The 18,288-nt window shown below is 51.1% G+C and overlaps 1 protein-coding gene across 1 annotated transcript; it reads right to left on the bottom strand.

Annotated features, from left to right (window-relative positions):
• Nucleotides 1-2,290: 2,290 nt before the first annotated feature.
• LOC108865265 (signal peptide, CUB and EGF-like domain-containing protein 3) lies at nt 2,291-10,130 on the bottom strand. Its single transcript, XM_018642134.2, has 6 exons — nt 10,112-10,130; nt 9,931-10,026; nt 5,504-5,693; nt 4,660-4,864; nt 2,610-2,766; nt 2,291-2,430 (listed from the first exon to the last, which is right to left on the bottom strand). Exons 1-6 carry the CDS (start codon nt 10,128-10,130, stop codon nt 2,291-2,293), a joined length of 807 nt encoding a protein of 268 aa, XP_018497650.2.
• Between the last annotated feature and the right edge of the window lie 8,158 nt (nt 10,131-18,288).

Below are 18,288 nucleotides of genomic sequence, written 5' to 3'. Positions count from 1 at the left end.
TCGGCGGCCTACGGGGGTTAGATGTTGGAGCAAGCGCTAGTTATTTCCTATCGGGGGACAAGTCTTTCTTTGAGGGTTGAGTCTTGACGGTAGCTACCTCAAACGACTGTAACGGTCTTCCGCGTCGGGAAAATGAGCAATGATTCCGCACGCAGTGGGCGGAAGCTCGTACCATCATATTCCAAGGGGTGCTATCAAAACATGGACGGAGGCGTCATTCGATTGCATCGGAGAACCTCACTGTGGAGTTGCAAGGAATCGACAATGAGAGGAATGCATGCGCTTCCGATGTGCGGTGTCTCGTGGTACTCCCGAGGAACCTTTGGACTGCGTTCCGGGCCCCACCGATGAGCGATCTGCATCAGGGCTTACCATCCAACATGAGAAAGAGAAAGTCCTTGACAAGTCTCGTTGATTATCACTTTATTTCGGCTCTCAATTTATTTATATTTTACATCACCGTACAAGCTCGGAAGTCTCCGACGTCCATGCTGTCGCGACGATGACCACTAGCGTCATCATCAATTACAGTCGTTGATTTAACATAAGCCGGAATGTACATACTTACAACATTACAGTCTGTGAACACAATTCGATATCCGAACGGTATCTAAGCCCCTTGGGTGAGCATATCAACTCTGCAAACCGGAGTAAAGATCATCAGCTTCCGCTATGGGTATCATTCTACGAGAAAAATAGAGAAAGGAAGTCAAGCTCATGCGAAACATCGCCGGTATCGAGGAAGCGGCGGGATGAATTGAATAATGTCAGTTTTGCATAACCGGGTATGCTTCTCACAAGTAAGGGAATCCCCGGAGCGAGAACGCTGGAGCTCGAAATCTGAGCATTTGGAACGGTTGACCCGAGCAAGTCAGAGCAGAACAGGAATCATTATTGTATATGATAATTGTGATCGGCAGGGATTGGAGGAAATGCCTCCAAAATAGAAACCGAACCCAGAAGGCTTCGTGGAAGTACCTGATTCCGTTTTGGAAGATTTCAACTTTCTAGACACAATTCTCGAGGAGTTCTGTCCCCGGCTTCGGTTCCGACTGCCTGTGAATTATGATTCCTGGTAATTGCCGAGACCATGTGACTTACGTCGACACCGCTGTAGCATACGCATCGATGTTTGTATTTTCGTGACAGCATATACTCATGAATCGATGAATGATCGAATTGCAGCTTGTCTGCATTCATATATCGGATGATGATGTCAGCAGAGCGATCACTTTGCTGAATGAGACATTCTTTCAGCAATGATTCTTACGTAAGGCTCATCTGTGAAGCGATCCTGGGCTAAGATTTCACTTGTTCGATATTCCCGAAGGAATAATCACATTTGGAGACAACAACAACGATAATCGAGGTCATCGCTTGAACAAACGTTCAGATATCGGATTCATCGGATTGTCGGTAAATAGATCGGTGCTCTGATTTTTGTGTACTCATATTAGATCGATGGAGAGAGATAGAGGAAGAGATTGCGTCAGAAAGAGAGAGAGAGGAAGAATCGCATTACCGTTGATCGGCGGCGAGTACGTGAGGATGAGCACAAGGTTTCACTGATATAGATTGTCGCTCGGAAACTTGCTAGAAGAGGCCTTAGACGTGTAGTCTACTAAGAGCTATTGTCTTGATTTTTGGCGAGGCAACTCTCACTTTCGGCGCTCAGTCGATCTGGACGGGAGCAACCCGGATCGGGAGAAACTTCTGAGCGGGCGAATCGCTTGCTCAAGAAAAGAATTCCATGATCCTTGATCGAAAACTACAGAAGATCTCGCTCAGGAAGAGCTTGCAGCGAGCTGAGTACAGACCGCGGCTGGCTTCTGAGTGGAACCCGACGAGTCCAAAGCAGAATTCGATATTTGAGGAAAAGGACAACTCTCCCTTTTGAGCAGACGCCGACCCGAACTCCGAGTTTGGCAAAAACTCAACGCGCTAGCGGTTCCTGTCCCGTGCCGGGCTGCTGCTGTACACACCATGACGCCCTGCAGTAGCTTATTACATTATTCACAGTCCGCTTCGAGATAATTATTGTTGTGATTGTTCTCGTTTCCAGGACTCGGATGATGAATTGCCCTCTCCCCTGTCGTTTCAAGAGATGTTATTTGACTGTGGTTTTCTTCGCTGTCTGTAATTCGTCCCCGTGATTTTGAGTCGAATGTCTTCGACTGTCCACCCCCGACTCTCGTCGCTTGGCGTGACCGTTCTGATGCTGAGGTCTTTCCATGGCTTGTACGAGATCCAGAGTTTGCACGCTTAAACGAGGGTCGGAGGTGGCTCGACTTCAGAAACCGGATAGAGTGGAATTCATCTGGCTGTTGTTATGGGCTTGCATCAAGGACGCGGTTTCTTGATTCACCGAATAACGTCGGGTCTGTCGCACGTAATAACGAGCGATGGCAAACATGCCGCCAAGCGTCGACACTGTAAACAGACGAAAGGATACACTATAAACTGAGCGAATACACAGGAGGATGAGCCGAGCGATTCTCTGACCTCTGGCTACGTCCTTGGAGCACGAGGCTGGCCAGCATGTCCGCAAGCCTAGCCTTAGCTGAAAGATCTAGACAGTTAAAGATAAACAGATCGCGGAATCTACTTACGGATGATCGACGATACAATGAGTGCAATCATGGGATCCGCGAGGTAGCACTGATATCCATGTTTCTTGAACAGCGGGGGTTTACATTCGATCGGTGTCTCGGAACCCGCGGGGCAAATCGAATCCTTGGGACATTCTATCGGAGCTTGCCACTGATGCTGGAAACGAGGGGAATCATTGTCGTCAATAGCGCGCCTAGATAACTTATTCGACTTCACGCGATCGAATATTCGACGCAGGTGAGTCTCAGCTCCGGCCACGTGTCATTGAAACTTGACACGACTCGGACATTCTGCCGAAGAGCTCAGCGGTATTCGGATGAGTTCACATTCGGAAAGTATTCGAAGTACGGTATTACGCGGAACTCATCACCGGACAAGGCGCTCTCATTCGTATCGAGAGAGGTCATCGGATTGTTCGATTCAGAGCGGGAACTTCCGCGATTGATCGTGAGATGAGGTTTTTGCGACATCCGAGAAGCGGGCCGATTGTTGACCATTCGAAATTTCATGGGTCCAGTGAGGCAAGAATGGCTCCGAACGAAATGGGAGGATCCCAATTCAAATCTCTCCTCGAGTCAACAATGCGTCGAAGCGATCCGGCCGTCGAAATTTGAGTTCCGGAACAGAGTCCTTAAAGTTTGGATCCAGATAAAACGGCACAATCGAAACCTCTCACGATTTGGCTCTCTCCCGCGCATTTGCCTTTTTCCGCAGTCTCAAGCTCGGCAAGTAGCTGGCCGGGTCCGCACGGAGAATTCCATTCAGGCTCGACACTTTGCGTCGCGCCGCGCACTACGTGAGAAAGGTCACGGGTGGGAGGTTGCTCCGGCACATATTTGTCGGGTCGACTCACGCAGCCGGAACTCTTTCTGAGGCTTCCGAGATCGGCTTCGAATTCGATGCAGGTTGAACACTATATGTACATAATATGGGCGGCATAAAAGTGAAGTAGCCGGCGCCATCATTGTCTGAGAAGGCGGTTTCATGCTCAAATCATTTGTATGTACATATACCCGCACGACTGGCTGTGACTGTTCTCATTCCTTTCTCGCGAAGCCTCTTCTACAACTTGCGCTGGGGTTCTGCCTTACCACCTCAGGACGAGCGCCTAACCATTCACGCCAATGAAAGTTCCTCGAGTTCGGCGAGGGAAGTCCGACTGACTGGGGAATGCAAGCAGCGAATGCGCGAAAAAAAAGCATCCCGGTGAGTCAGCTCTCATTCAAATCATAGATTCGCCCCATTCTGAGATGCCTGGGCGATAACAATCGAATTTGGATCAATCTAGAGTAATTCAGGGAGAGCGGTGCATCGGATTGGTGGCAAGAGCGCGCATCGGATAACAGAGGGCAGTAGGGTTTTGATCGGCGCCGGCGGTCCAGTTTCCGGAGGTCCCATGTTCAAGCACGCGATGACGATGATCCACGGGATCTTGGGAAATCATGATTTGAGGCTGGCATCCACCCTCACGTGGCGGGAGTTCCCAATGTGTAAAGTCTTCAGTCCGGTTCAGAAGGTCAGTCGAATGTGCGTCGTCTCTTCCGTAAGAAGATACGCTGCCGATGCGGCTTACAAGTAAGCTCAGACGACACGCATTGGGTTTTCGCTTTCTGTTGTTCCCGAGAAAACGAATTCGAGGATTCTCCATGCCATTGGATCCCTGTGACGACTGAGAGTCTCTTGCGGCACTGGGAAAATAGACAACTCTCTGAGTGATTCCGCGGGTTTCCTGAGCAATGAATACGAGGCAGGGAGTGTAAACTTCTCGCGGCGATCGATGTATGATTCGAGGAATTCGCGGCCTCCACTGATTCTCTCTCTCCGGGAATCGTCTAAAAATTCCGGAATATAGCGGATGTCCGCAGAAAAACGCTTCCCACGACTTCCTCACATGTCCGATGACAGTAATTCGCGAAGCGCCAAATGATCGTACAGGGATCCTGGTGAATTGAGCAATGGCACGGCCTCTCGAGGGATCGATACCCGGTCGTGGCGGCGGTCAACTCATTCGAAGTGGGGTCAGAAAAGGCTACATATTCGGAAACTAACCTCGCAGAAGAAGCCCGCTGGACAATCAATGCATTCCGTCGAGCCGAAGATGATGTTGTAGGCTCCTTTCCGACATCGAATGCAGCTCCCCGGACCCCCGTGGGGTTTCATTGTTCCTGGAGGACACCGCGAACACTCGGATTTCCCCACAGCGGGAGCTTCAGTTCCAGGTGGACACGACGTGCACTCCGTGCATCCACTTTTACTGCAATGCGACGAGGTCGTTAGGTCGACGAATCGTCGTTAGGCGATTTCTCTACGGGTTCATGAGATTCCGCGGCACGGGGCTCGCCGCACGGGTCGGATTACTTCGGCAGGCGATCTGCAACGATTTGAGTTCGCGGATACAATAGCTCGATGCGATCAGCATTTCACGAATTGTACTCCACGCTTCGTCCATTTTCTGATTTCTACACAGCGACCGAGCGAATCCTCTAAGGTAAGACGACCTTGGTCGTGAATATTGAGTTTTCGTGGACACTAGAAGGTCTAATGCTGTAACTATGTCTCGTAATTCAGCCCGATATTTGCTACTCGGAATGGGGCGAGCTTTATGAGCGCCAGATGACGCGCAGAGAAATATGTACACGGACACATCGTAATAATTGCGTGATAGAATGGAAGGGGGACGCCGAGAGAGGAGAGCGAAGGCTGTCTGGGAATCATCAAAGGGAGCATTCAAACTTGTGTGCGGGAACGGGGAGCCACCGTATGCCTTCTCTCGCTCTGTGTAGACAGAGCTGAGCGAAGGGGAGAGCAGACACTCGAAGACGGCTCTCATCGGTGTTTACCCCGTCGGAATCTCACTAGAACGCACCTACTCACAACCTGAGAGTGTACATACTTGCAGAATGTCCCCAGCGGACATTTGTTGCATTTGGTAGCGCCCGACTCTTTGACGAAGGAACCTTCCCGGCACGACTCGCATACTTTTTGGCCTTGCTTAGATGAAAAAGTCCCCGGTTTGCACTTTTTACAAAACGATAGTATCGGATCCGGGCAGTAGCCGTTGTTCATGCAGCAGGAGCATTCATCTGGAAACGGAAAAAGAGCGATGAGCATTACCGATTCTCATTCGAAGTCCCAGGGATTAGCTTTTAGATGTTCGATCCTTTCCCAATGCGCGTTCCCCCGTCCCCTACGTCCAGACAATCGCAGCTCGGTATTATTTTCTGCTCGCGAGGTCTACAGTCGAGTTTCTGCATCCGAAGGCCCAAAGGCCTAAACGTCGTGCCCATTCGTCGAGATAAACTCGCCAGAGCTGGGTCAATAAGCTCCTGGTTACTCGATGGATCAACGACGCCGGGGACGTGTGTCACATCTCTGCCCTCAAATCACGCGATTCATCTCGGTGCCAGCGCCGATCACGGCGACTGGCTGCAAATGGACGCAGTTCTCGCTCTCACCTCGTCTATCATCGTCATTGACGGCTCCCTCGAGGGGAACTGACGGCAGCGTGACGTGACGCAATCATAATAATAGGGATAATTTTTATGACGGTAAACAATTGATGGAAGTTAAGAATATTCATTGCCTACATCAATTCGTTAATCTCCGATAAATCCGATAGGGAATCTTGCTCAACAAAGCCGTTGGCCTTCCCCGTATGGTTATCGTGATCGCTGGGAATCTCCCTGATCCTGTCCAGACCTCGGGAGACTTTAATGGTCGCGAGCCCCGGCTTGGAACGAAAGGCGGGCCCAAACCCTGATTGCGTGATTTGTCGACCGCGCGCTCCAGTCCAATCTCGCTCGGAAACTCATTCTATGAAGTGGCTCCGAAACCGGCTCTCAGGCGCGAGGAAACAAATCCCTGGCTTTTAGGGTTCTGCAGACTGGGGCAGGAGCATTTGGGAATTGAAAACTCGGACTCTATCAGGACCGCATTCGCTAGGAGCGACGGCGAGGCAATCCTTCGAGCGTTCTCTCAAGCTAGGCTTCTATGCGGAAGGTGATTAAGCACTGACTCGCTTTCCCAGGAGTCATTTTCATTACGATCGGTCGAAACGAGCTCATCCCGAGGTTCTCGTTCCGATTTCGGGGAGCTCCCGACCATGGATGGATTTTTTGCGAACTCCGCATTCCAGATGGCTGCAATCAGTTCTGCTCGCTCATCCTCGGTGGAGAGTGAGGGAACGCGCCCTCGGCGCCAACATCTGATCTGGCACATGATGATGATCAAACCCCGAGACGTTTTCCAGCATGTTTCACGCTCGCGGCAGCAAACTCCCGCGCAGGCACCGTAGGCTTCCGGATGGGACACGGTTGCCAACCAGAGGGATCTTCTCCCTGATGACACATTCCAGGTGGAATGTAATCGAATTTCGACTCGATCAGATGAAACTCCTATATGGCACCGGATGAATCGCTCCTGGGGTTTCGCTGGTTATCTATCAAGAATTGTTAATGCAACCCAATTCTCGCTGAGCCCCGGGGCTGGGATAGTAATCGAAAACCTGTCACTTTGTGATCGTATAGATTTTCCGTTCACTGATTCCGGAACCTGATGTGACTCTCGGAAAAGTTGACGGATCGATTGACAGATGCGCCGTCGAAAAGAACTGAACCTATCCGTAGGTTCCAGATAGTTGCGAACCCTTGAAATCCCTCTCGATTTTCACTTAGGATCACACTTAACACATTTCACACTTCAAACATCTTCGAGGAGTACCGGATTCACTCTGCCACTGCTTGTCGACGCTCCGAAGACGAAGCTCGAAGCACTCCAGGTCCACTGATTTCCGGCTGAAACTCGACAAAGCTCCCGTTCTATCTAAATTAGGTACCCTCATTCCATCCTCGTTTCTGGGGGGCCACTTAGTTCGGGGCAGGTCGGAGTTTCTGCGAACCAACGCTCACTATATGTGCCTGCTAGAATCGGCTCCGGATGCTTTTCTCCAAAATTCCGCACTCGCTGCACATGGGGCTAATCGCTCCGACGGTCACTTTCTGCCGAGGATTCACGGCTGTTTCCCACTAATTCATCCCAAACTGATCTAATCCTCGGTCCCTGCTGCTTCGGAAGTCCGGAACGAATCGTGGAGGTTTATAATGGCGATCGCTACGAAAAGAGCAGCAACCAAGCATCATGAACGCAAGGCAAACATCTCTCCGTCGCGAGCTCTGATTTATGACAGACATCTGAGTATGATCCGCATCAATTCCTCGCACAGAGCTCGTCCGTTCTCGAGCGCTCCGCCTCTGATAGAGATCAATAAACATTATTGTTTTGACCTGCCCGCGTCTCCCCTCATTCGGGACCTGGGCCCGAGACCCGGAGGCTTATTCATCGATCACCTCTCGAAATAGCCGTCGTTTATTCTAGTCGAGGACGGAGTCAGCATATCGTTCGCTCGAACAGCTTCTCTAACTATTGCGACATCAACACTCCGACCCGGCGCATAGCAGAATGCGAGCCGGAGCATTTAATACAATTACTCGGGCTCGCACCTCTCGAGAACTGTTCTCGAAGACTCATCTCGATTCGACCTCGTGAGTCTGCCGAGCGCGTTCCCATTGCGGACCCGGTTATCGGAAGTATTCGTCGAGACCCTCTCGGTATAAGGGAAAAATGCTCAGTACAGCCCGAGAAACTCGTTTTTGTTCCGCAAGAGGAGTCGAATGTATGTTATAGAGCAAGAACAGAAAGGGAGGTCAAGAGCCCTGACCTACTGACAGGAAGTTCTGCTAGAGGACGAACAGAGAGGATCCTAATTGGACAGAATGCAAGCCCTCAGGGACATCGAAAAACTTCACACAGCCTTCGAAAGTTGACGCTCGCCGACGAACTACCACGACCCGGGACTACCCCATGCAACTGGGCGAGACCGTGAGGACGCTGTCTGACATGCAGAAATTCATGTGTTGATATTGTCAGAATGAGTTATTTCTCTGCGAACTCCGCCCAGATGTTTCATCAAATGTAGGAAGTAAATTCGGTCTGGCTCTACGGCACTATCCACGCTCCCTTCTGAGGGAACGACCGCCCGTTGTCAGTGGTGTCCCATGCTCCGCATTCTACTTTGATCCTCTCAATCTCTCAACTCATCAGGTACATCCTCGAATATCGCGGGCACTGACATGGGATCTCCATGGTGGAGGGCACTTGGGTTTCTGCCGTGGACGTTGTGGACGGCAGGGTAGCATTGAAATCCTATCGACTCTTGGCTGTCGCGCGGGTTCCTAAGAATCGACAAAGGAGGCACACCGCCCACAGCCGGGAAAAACGCCGTCTTTCCTCGGTTGTGCGGGCCAGGTTCTCCGAATTTCTGCCGAGTCCATGGCCGGGATAGAGATCTTCCAGAGAGCATTTGAGGAGAGATGGAACCGACCGACGTCGAGGAATTGAGATCATCACTCTGCAACGATGGAAATTCCGCTTCCTCGAACGCCCTCAGCTGAGAGATTTCCAGGATGTCGCCATGCTAAAGAATACGCGAGATGCTCCGACCTAGAACTGACTCTGGCCTGGGTGGACTTGATGGGCATCTCAATCGACTCGTCCAGCCGTTTCCCCCTGTGATGTGTCACAGGATTCCTTGAACCTCATCAGGCTCCCGGCTGCAGCTGCAAGCTCGAGAGCAAGACAAGAGCTTAGCGCACCAAGACAGGAGGCCACGTACCTTCGAGCATGACAGATACTGAAAAGGTCTCCAGGGGTTTCCAGCGGTCCGAGCAGCGGCTCTCATTCAACCGCTCTTAATAAATGACCGGAGCAGTGCTTGGTTAACAATCTCGAAACATCAGAATGAAGAAGACGCTCCGCCTGGATTCTCCTTATGGAAAATCCTGAGCGCAGAAAACGAAGCATCTACTCAGTCGCCGTTCGGGAGCCGTTTGAACTTCGCCGTCTATTCGCTACGCAGTTCCGAAAACGGGGATGAATTTTTCTCCGGCATTTTCGCAAGGGATAGTCAGCAAATTCCGTCTACTCTAGGTTTGCCCGTATGTGCACACAGGAGTTTGCCTTTGCTAGTCGCAGCGAAATCTCAGTTCCCGCTGACGCACAAAACGCATTGTTCAAATCTTGTTCGGTCATCCGTGAGGCCGGACTCGAAAGCTTGATTCGATTGGTCCAATTCTCTTATTGACACGAATTGTGTGGACAGAGGAGAAGTTGGAGGAACGCGGAGGTGCGGTGAAGCCGTAGAACACAATGCAACCCATAAAGGAGGCGAGGCAGGAAATCGCAAACGGACATCTACGTGATTCAATATTCTCAGATGTTTATGATCATTGGGCAACTGACCCAGACCACGGTATTGACACTTACCTCCTGTGTATGTTCCCTCGGGACACATGCCGCAACTTCTGTTGACACAATGACGAGCTTGCTTTGTCGATTGAATCATCCGATCCACCCCGTAAACTGAAAAGGAAGAAAGACATCGACGTTGAGCAAACATTCTGTCAGTCCTTGAGGTTCCTTTGCTCACAAATCCTCGGTAGCGAGCCTTGCGAGCTGATCCCCATATCAACTTTGTTGCTGCTTGTAATCCGACTTTGGAATGGGATATCGCGATCTCCCCTCGCAGACGCATCTCCGGGCGACCGTGATTCAATCCTCCTCATCGTGGTCGACTCTTTTGATAGAATTCACCGAATCTGTCGTTGATCAGAAGTTCGTTCACCCGCTATGGAATGTCGCTCTGTTCTTCCTTGGATGTTGATAGAATAAATCCGTCTGATTCTGACGGATGTCCGCGACTCTCGAATGCGTCGAACTCCTCGGAACTACAACCATCGGGTTTTCTCTAGAAGCCTCTATCAAAAATGATTTCAAGAACAAAACAAAATGTTCGAGCTTCCGGCAAGATGAGGGAATTTTGTTTCTCTCCAATGTTTCTAGAGCGGCATCCCGTCGACTTCAGATTCTGAGGGTCTTGTCTGGCAACATAGTCTCGAGAGGCGGATGAGAGCTTCCGCTTGGGGAAATATTTCCTCCCTCATCGATGCGAAGCTCATATCAGTCACCGTACACCTACGCGAATGCAGCAGAATCTGGAGGGCTGGAAGCTTTCTGAGCGAAACCCCCCTTCGATCGGGCTGATCGGGATCGCAAGGGAGAATAATTCAGTGGAAATGATACTCGTACGATTTTCATAGAGCCATTCTCTAACTAAGTAGATCCCATGATCAAGACCATTATATTTGGACTATACTGGTCGATGATTTTCGTATCCGGTCTCCATTTTTGTGAGTGTTCCTATGGATGGAGACCAATGATGCGAAGCCGACGCGCGTTGTGGATACGGAGCAAGTGTTGTCGAGCAAGCCCGTTTCATGACTACCCGCCGAGGCCATCGTGTTGCACGTCTGGAGTTTCTATTCGGCCAACCGAGAGATTATCCTTTAGTGGAGCTCCCGCGAGAACGATCGCGCGACCTCGCCGCGACAGATGTATTTGAGATTGATTCCACGAGAAAATGCCTCCGACGCTGAATATTCGCGTTTGTTCGGGGAGGATTGCTGACGGACCGCAGTATGTTTCTATCCCTCTCATCTCCTCGAGATCCGCTGAGGGTATGCCCAGACACGCAGCTGAGAATGAGTGATTCCTCCCTGTGCGCGGAAGTGAGGTGCAGAAGGAACAGCCCGAAGGGCCAGCATATATATTCGGAAGCGTGATTGTCGGTCGCAATTTCCTACTGGTAGGAAAGCATTTTAGGAATATTGTGTGGGAAGCGCTGGATTGCATTTTTGAGGTGTTGTGAGGTCGCATCGGATGAGGAATCTCGGCAATCCTCGGAAATAGCTTCATAGATAGCCTTCCGGAAAGCCATCACGCGCCTATGAATAAAACGACCCCCCCCCCCGCGAGCGTGATATTCCAGGTTTGTTCTCTTTGCTGATTTCTGAATATCTCCTTTCGAAGGATTATGGAATTCGCTGTGTGGATCCACTTAATCAGATTACCGAATCAGAGCCGCAGCACATGCAATATCTTCGCCGCTTATCCTGCCTGGGGAAGCTCGCGAGAGGCGACTTGAGAATATACGTAGGATGAGTTCTACACTAGGATTCCACGACCCGGACTCCAAAGCGACATCAGGTGCTCACGGCACGACGAGGCGGAATTGACGGGTCGAAGATCTTAAATCGATAATGGCATCTGGCTCGCTTCTTTCCGAAGCTGTGATCGGCATCAAAAAGAGTCAGGCCGAGATCCTCGCCAAGATAATCCAATTTCATCAAGAACATGTTCGAAATTCTCTCCAGAGACTCGGAGCCGATGTGTTGACTTCATTGGGTATTCCGCTCTTTTGCGAGAGAAAACGCGTCGATCGTCACGAGAAGCAATCACAATCCGACACAAAAATGAGCAGGAGCCTGAGTTTCGGAAATCCTTTATACTCGTTGAAACGTTTTGGCATCGGCTCATCGATCGAGATCGAACCCGGAGAAGGTCGAAAGGTTGCCCCGCCGAGGATCTTTGAAGGTTTCCGGGTTCCGATATTCGGAGCTTGAGGAGCAACATTGTTTCATTCTTCAGATGCCCTGCAAAGAGGACGTCGAGGGTCCGTGAATCGAAGCGCGACATCGAAAACTGAGATTCGAGCGAGGGATGCGGGTCTGTCAACCTTGGCGGAAAAGATACTACTACTCCTACAAAAGACGTGAATTTTCCTCCGCGTCAAGTTGACTACGAAAGCTCGAGTCTCCTAAAACTTGAACTTCTAGGAATTTCGACACGGAGATCGTCGACGACTTCCAACCGATCGATACCCGTCGATCCATCGGGTGCTTGGAGAGATACGTTGCTGCGGACCGCCCGAGAGACAGGTGGAGCAGCGGCCTCATGAGTTTCCTCGGAATGTTACTTCGTCAAACGTAGGGAAGGGTAAAAATAGCTCGAGCTACAAGCTCTCAGCTCTTGGAGCAACATCATTCCGTATTCGACGCCACGAAGAGAGACAGCATGGAAAGACCGGGGGTAAGAGGATGAGTGCGTCTGGCAATAAACAATTGTTCTTTTTGCGGCAGAGTTTGCGCTAATCCACCGGCTGAGTGTCACCGTCATCAAGAACGCTGACAAGAATTTCAGATTAGGTGGAAAGAATAAAAGAAGTGTGTATCCAGCTCGAGAAGTGTTGATTTAGATTTCGAAGAAAACATCGGCGCAGGATATACGAGATCACGGCGAGAGGCGAGTCGCGATTTGATTCATTATCTCGTTCCCACCCATTTCTCCTACAGCCAGGAAGATGCCCCGCGGTATTCGAGTGGAAAATCTCCTGGTCTCAGTGGGAACTTCTCCAAGTGAAGTGGAGTGGTGTCCTCGAGAAAGGATTCGACTGACACTAATTGACTAAGATGAGACCACTCCCAACTTGATTCGATTTTCTCCCAGTCATCGCGAGTGGGCGTCACTAGGGACCAGGATTCTGATTTAGTGGCAATCGCGGGGAGTGCGGTTAGTGAAATGAATAATAGAGCTCACCCGCGGTGTGATAAGAGAGCATCGAAGAGCATAAAAAGTTCGAAAGTCTTCCGCTAGCGATGCCGACACGTGAGAATTCTTTGTTGAGTCGACACTGAAGAGGAGAGGATTTCACCGCCTGAAAGGATTTCCACCCCCTCCCCCCAAAGCTCCCGCTGAGAGCGTTCGTTATCAGCTTTAGCATTATAGCTCACGCCCATAGATACGTATCGGTACGGGAGAGCTTCCTCGCTCAGTCTTCGGTCCACGTTCGGGGACAATACCAGACGATACCCCGAAAACATGGAACATCATCGAGCTCTCCTCCCTTAGGCTCTCCTGAACACACACAAGTAATCCGGTTAGTTTTTCAATTAGCAATCACCGAATTAGGAGTTCGCTGTGGACATTTGGAGCCATGCGGCGAACAATGTAAGTTGCTGGACGCATGTTGAACGTAAAAGACCCGTCCGGAGAGGAGACTACCCTAACGAACGGGAGTCTGAGCACGTAGCCCTCGGCGTGGTCCCGCGGATAGTGCAAGAACAGAACGATGCAGCCCCTCACTCGGAGAGCCTCTAAGGCAGTTCGCAAAGCCGCTTTCCCAAGTGCGAGAGAGCGCATAACTCCCTCGCGAGGTGATGTGTTGCTCACTTAGCAACACGTCAAATCTTCACCAAGACCAGAACTTCTTATCCCTGAGCACGCGTGATGTACTCTCTACGTCACGCACTCGGTGAGGGCGGATTCGCTGTCTCATTATTGAGATGGACGACGATAAGGAATGCGGGAAGGATAACCTTTCGAGAATGCTCGTCCCCCGCGGACTACCCGCTCCGCAATGGATACGCGATGGCCCTCCGATGCGATTGACGTCCGTCCAAGCCGGACCGATCGATTTTCGTTTGGACTATCGCGAGAATATCATTGAATTCCAAGTATGTGTTCTCGAGCGCAATCGTCGGCTCGAGGCTAATCGAGCGTTCATCGATCCGGTCGATTCGAACGTACCCGACTCATGACGATTGATTCATGCCCTTTTCCGGTGGGAATTCGAAACAATTCCAGGCACATGCCATTCCCCGGAAGGAAACGCTCACCGCGCGATGCCGACGAATGAAAAATGTTCCTTGGCCGATATCGATCAACCCGCAAATGAGGCTCCCTCTTCCTTGTTCGCCCCTTGAGCTCTTGGCCAGCTCGAGAGGCTCTTCATCTTCGCTCTCCAGGAGGTTCGGCGCGAGTTCCTGGACCGAGCCTCGAGCCGATTGCGAGATATGTAAATTCGCTCGTCGCTGAAGTCGCACGCGCTCATGACGACGACGATCCGGAGTTTTCGTCCGAGAGTCGGGAGGTAAGAATAATTCGTTATTCGGTGCCCGGAAAGTACTTATTCGTTCCAAATTCCGTTGAAGAACTCCCGGAGCAGCTCTCGCCTTGCCGCTCCGATCGTTGCTTAGTTGAGAGATCCTGTCATAATAATCTGGGATTCACTCAAGCGGGTACTTGAAGCGCATCCTCTTCAGTCCTCGATGCTGGGCCGCGTGAAGAGCGCCAGGCACTCCATGTGCTGTCACTCATATGCCGCTCGGCGTATCAGACAGGCAATCTATTTTAGTGGGCGTATGGAAACGGGAATACATTAAAATGTCATCGGAGCTATCACGCTAAGGCTAACGAAGCTGCGGGATGTTTTAGTCAATGCTGGCCGAGGAGGAGCTGACTGCAACACCACTCAGATAGAACTGATTCTTATGGAGAGTCGCTGACTGATTTCATCACGTATCGAAAATGTTTCGACCGTGAAATATTTCCAATCGGAAAATACCCACGAACCTCTCACGTCAACCACGAGCCCGGATTCGGACTTTTAGCGACCCAGACCCGACAAGCTCCTCAGCTTTGCGCTCGAGGCGCTGGCGCGGCGCTCTGGAATCGAAATCCGAGCTCGAGATTCATACCCTTATTCCGTTATTCGAGATCAGAATCCACGGTGATTGGGTCCTCGATCGCCTCCCCAGAATCGAGCAGGAGTCTGAGCTATCGGGGACCGTCACAGGCAGCCTCCCCCGAATCGGAGCGACGCAGTTGGTCTTCGGAAAGCTTGTCGCCTGTTATTCCTCTCGTGGGAGCGCAGACGTCATCGCGGCTCAAATTTCCGACGAGACGCTCTCTCCGATTCCATCGCGTCGCTCGAGAGTCCCCGCAGGCGCTGAGGTCTGGCTGGATCGAGCGGAAGGAGCGTCCTCTTCCAGCGAGTCGGTCGTCATGATGGAGGATTCAAATCGAATCATCGTGGACCTTCCCCTCCCCGCCAGTAAACCCGCATGTCCGTCCGGAATGCCCATTCGGTCCAGAGAGGCACGATCTCTGTTTATTGCTCTCGAGAGGTTTACCTCAGAACTGGTGAAACTTTCATGCAGTGAATCCGCTAGTAAACAACCAAACTGCCAGTTATTGACGTTGTGGGTGGAGTAGTGCTGTAGCACCTTCATCACCACCTCCAACACCAGCTGACTCGGAGCGATATGTAATTAAATCCAGCCAGCCATCAGAGCGAAGCTTTGCATACATGTGCGTTCTGAGAATGATCCCAGCCCGTGCGCACAACCATATATTCTGATGTTCTTGCATTCGCTCCTTCCGTGACTTGTCCCATGACGTCATGCCCTAGGTGGGCGTTCTGAAGAAGCCCACGACGGCGCTCCAACGGTTTTATGCCGCACACCCCCTCCCCTACCGCCTAGCCTTCCCATTTCGACGTTTACTTGACAGCAGACGAGGCCCGGATTCTCGTGATCGGTAGACGAGAAACCATGGCTTACGCGAAGACTTTCTTCGGAGGCATGAGAACTCGACAGAACGCACAAGAACCCCGGGATTCATCGCTGCTCGAGACTCAAAACTCAGAAACTCACAAGACTTTCGAATTTTCAGCGGCTCTGCTGAATTTCGAGAGCTAGACGAATGAATAATTCCATATGTATGAGACGTATGAATTATTTCATAGGAGACGAATGAATAATTTCAAACATTTAGCGCACAAGATAAAAACTGATAGCGGGTAACCTCGCTCCGGCACACCAATTAGCCTCGTTTGGCTTTCACTAGGGGGGTCCACCGTTTTAGTCTGCTCCGATCGTTTTTTGGCTGGGTGAGCCTCGGCTACGATCCGATCGGCACACCAGCGAACGCGACGAACTGGAAATGCAGGAACGGGTCAACGATGAGTGAATCGGAGTATAGTGTCCTTTGTACGCCCAGACGTAAAGGCGGAACACCCGGCGGAAAGGCATAATATGAATATCTAATTATCCCTCGCATTCCTTGGGGAGTCACCGACGCTACGGAGGAGAGCCGACGTTTTTCCAGCAGCGTCCCGGATGTTGAATAGATCGCAGCCGCGCCGATGCCTTTCACCTCACGAAAAGGCCAAATGCGCCGTCGGCAACTTGTGTTCATGTTATTCACTGTCAACGCACAAACGCATACGCAGTCGCATTGCCGAGTCGCGGGCGCGTCCTTTTCAGAGGGTCGGCTGTGTCAATGAGATGAGATTTGCCGATGTCTCCGAGCAACCGATTCCGTCTCCGATAGAATCGAGCTATGGATTCAGAACTCGGGAATTCCAACCAAAGGGAGCACATTCGGCGAAGACTGACGTCTTCCTTCCAATATCTCCCCCGAGGTCGACTAGTGGAGTGATCAGTCAGCCAGTCAGTCAGTCAGACCGCCAGACCACCAGCTAACTTTTCCATGGATAAGTGGACTCTGGACGCCCATCGCAACAGACGGAGATGAGTCCCTTGGTCGTGTCATTTGTAGCGTCGCGACCGAACTTCCCTCAGAGCGACAGCTGATAAAGAAGATGTTCAGACGTCTGTTGCTTCCGGACAAGTGTTGTTGCAGCTGTTGTCGAAATGTTCCGTCTGGAGCTCCGCGCGTCGTCCGACCGAAACCAAAAGCGGAGCGTGTTCCATGGATCCTTGACGTGTACGCTCATTGTTTACGTAAGATCACGAAGCTGATATTGATACTTGCTAACTGTGTGTCTTCCGCGCAGTCATACCCGATCAATGAAACAAGACAAAACCGCGGACAGATGTTATGACGTCACGCGAGAGGATTTCGGAAGGAGGATCTCTCGAAACGGATCACCGAACACATGAATTTCCGAAGCTTTAGAATTTCCTCAAGGCTGAATTTTGGGATTTTTTTGCTTTTTGATTCGATTCGCTTCGAGACACGCTCCCGACTCCCCACTTGAGCCTTTGCGACAGAGGTCATGGAGCGAGGGATCATATCGTCACGATCCGGTCGTAAATGATCCACGTATTCCGATCCACCGATGGATTCTTGACGTCAACGAAAATATCGCCCCTTCCGGGAACGTCTAAGCCCTTTATGCCGTACAAGAATGGGTATGAACTTCCGGGCGATCCTGGGATTCTTTTCCGCGACTATTCTGAGACTCACAGAGCGGAGGCGGGGAGTCGAGTCGATAAATTTCGGAGCGCAGCGAAGGAGTGAAGTTCAAGACCTACAATAAATCTTCCGAACTTTACTGCCATCACGTCGGCCGAGCGCTCCGTTCTCGGGAAAGGCCCATGGAACCATCTGGATGAAGTCTCTAGAATTCGCGGACTTGTCTCGTATCGAGTAGGGAAGACTAGCCAATTGCTCAAGAGATTCTAGCAGCGTCGCAAAAGAACGAGTACGGGAAGAGGTATCTCGACGAATGTACGGGAGGGTCGCTCCCTCGGAACAGGACATGTCTCTGGAGTAAAGAAGGCGGGGGCGATCGAGAACATGGATCGGGCCTATGGAAAATTCCCCGGACAAAATTCCGGGACTTCGAGTTTTAGCTCTTCGAGGGGTTTCCTCTCAAAGAAAGACAAGAGAACCGGTGCTGGGATACACTCCTGCCTTAGCGAGCGACGCCGACGGTATCCGCTCACTTTCGTCCGAGTCTGCGAAAGGGGACCACTTAATCACTTGTGAGACGGTAGGCTGACGGGGCTCGCGTGGTGCCTTACGCGTTATCGCATCGGGTATTTCTTGCATCGCTAGGAAATTATTTTGAATACTTTGCTGCCGATCGCCCGTGCGGTTCACACGATTACTCGCTCGCGCAAACTAGATCGAAATAGGTTCTCAATGAAGTGTCCAACTTGCTGAGCTCGACCCTCCGCCGGACCAGTATCGTGACTC

This window comes from Galendromus occidentalis, unplaced genomic scaffold, assembly GCF_000255335.2.
Source record: "Galendromus occidentalis unplaced genomic scaffold, Mocc_1.1 scf7180000076543, whole genome shotgun sequence".
NCBI classification, from domain to species: Eukaryota; Metazoa; Arthropoda; class Arachnida; order Mesostigmata; family Phytoseiidae; genus Galendromus; species Galendromus occidentalis.
This window is presented reverse-complemented; position numbering and strand designations above follow the sequence as displayed.

Coding starts and splice junctions, on each gene's coding strand:
- LOC108865265 (XM_018642134.2), bottom strand. Junction 5,694..9,930: donor CGAGGGAACATACACAGGAG/GTAAGTGTCAAT, acceptor TTCCGTTTCCAG/ATGAATGCTCCTGCTGCATG. Junction 4,865..5,503: donor CCGCTGGGGACATTCTGCAA/GTATGTACACTC, acceptor GTCGCATTGCAG/TAAAAGTGGATGCACGGAGT.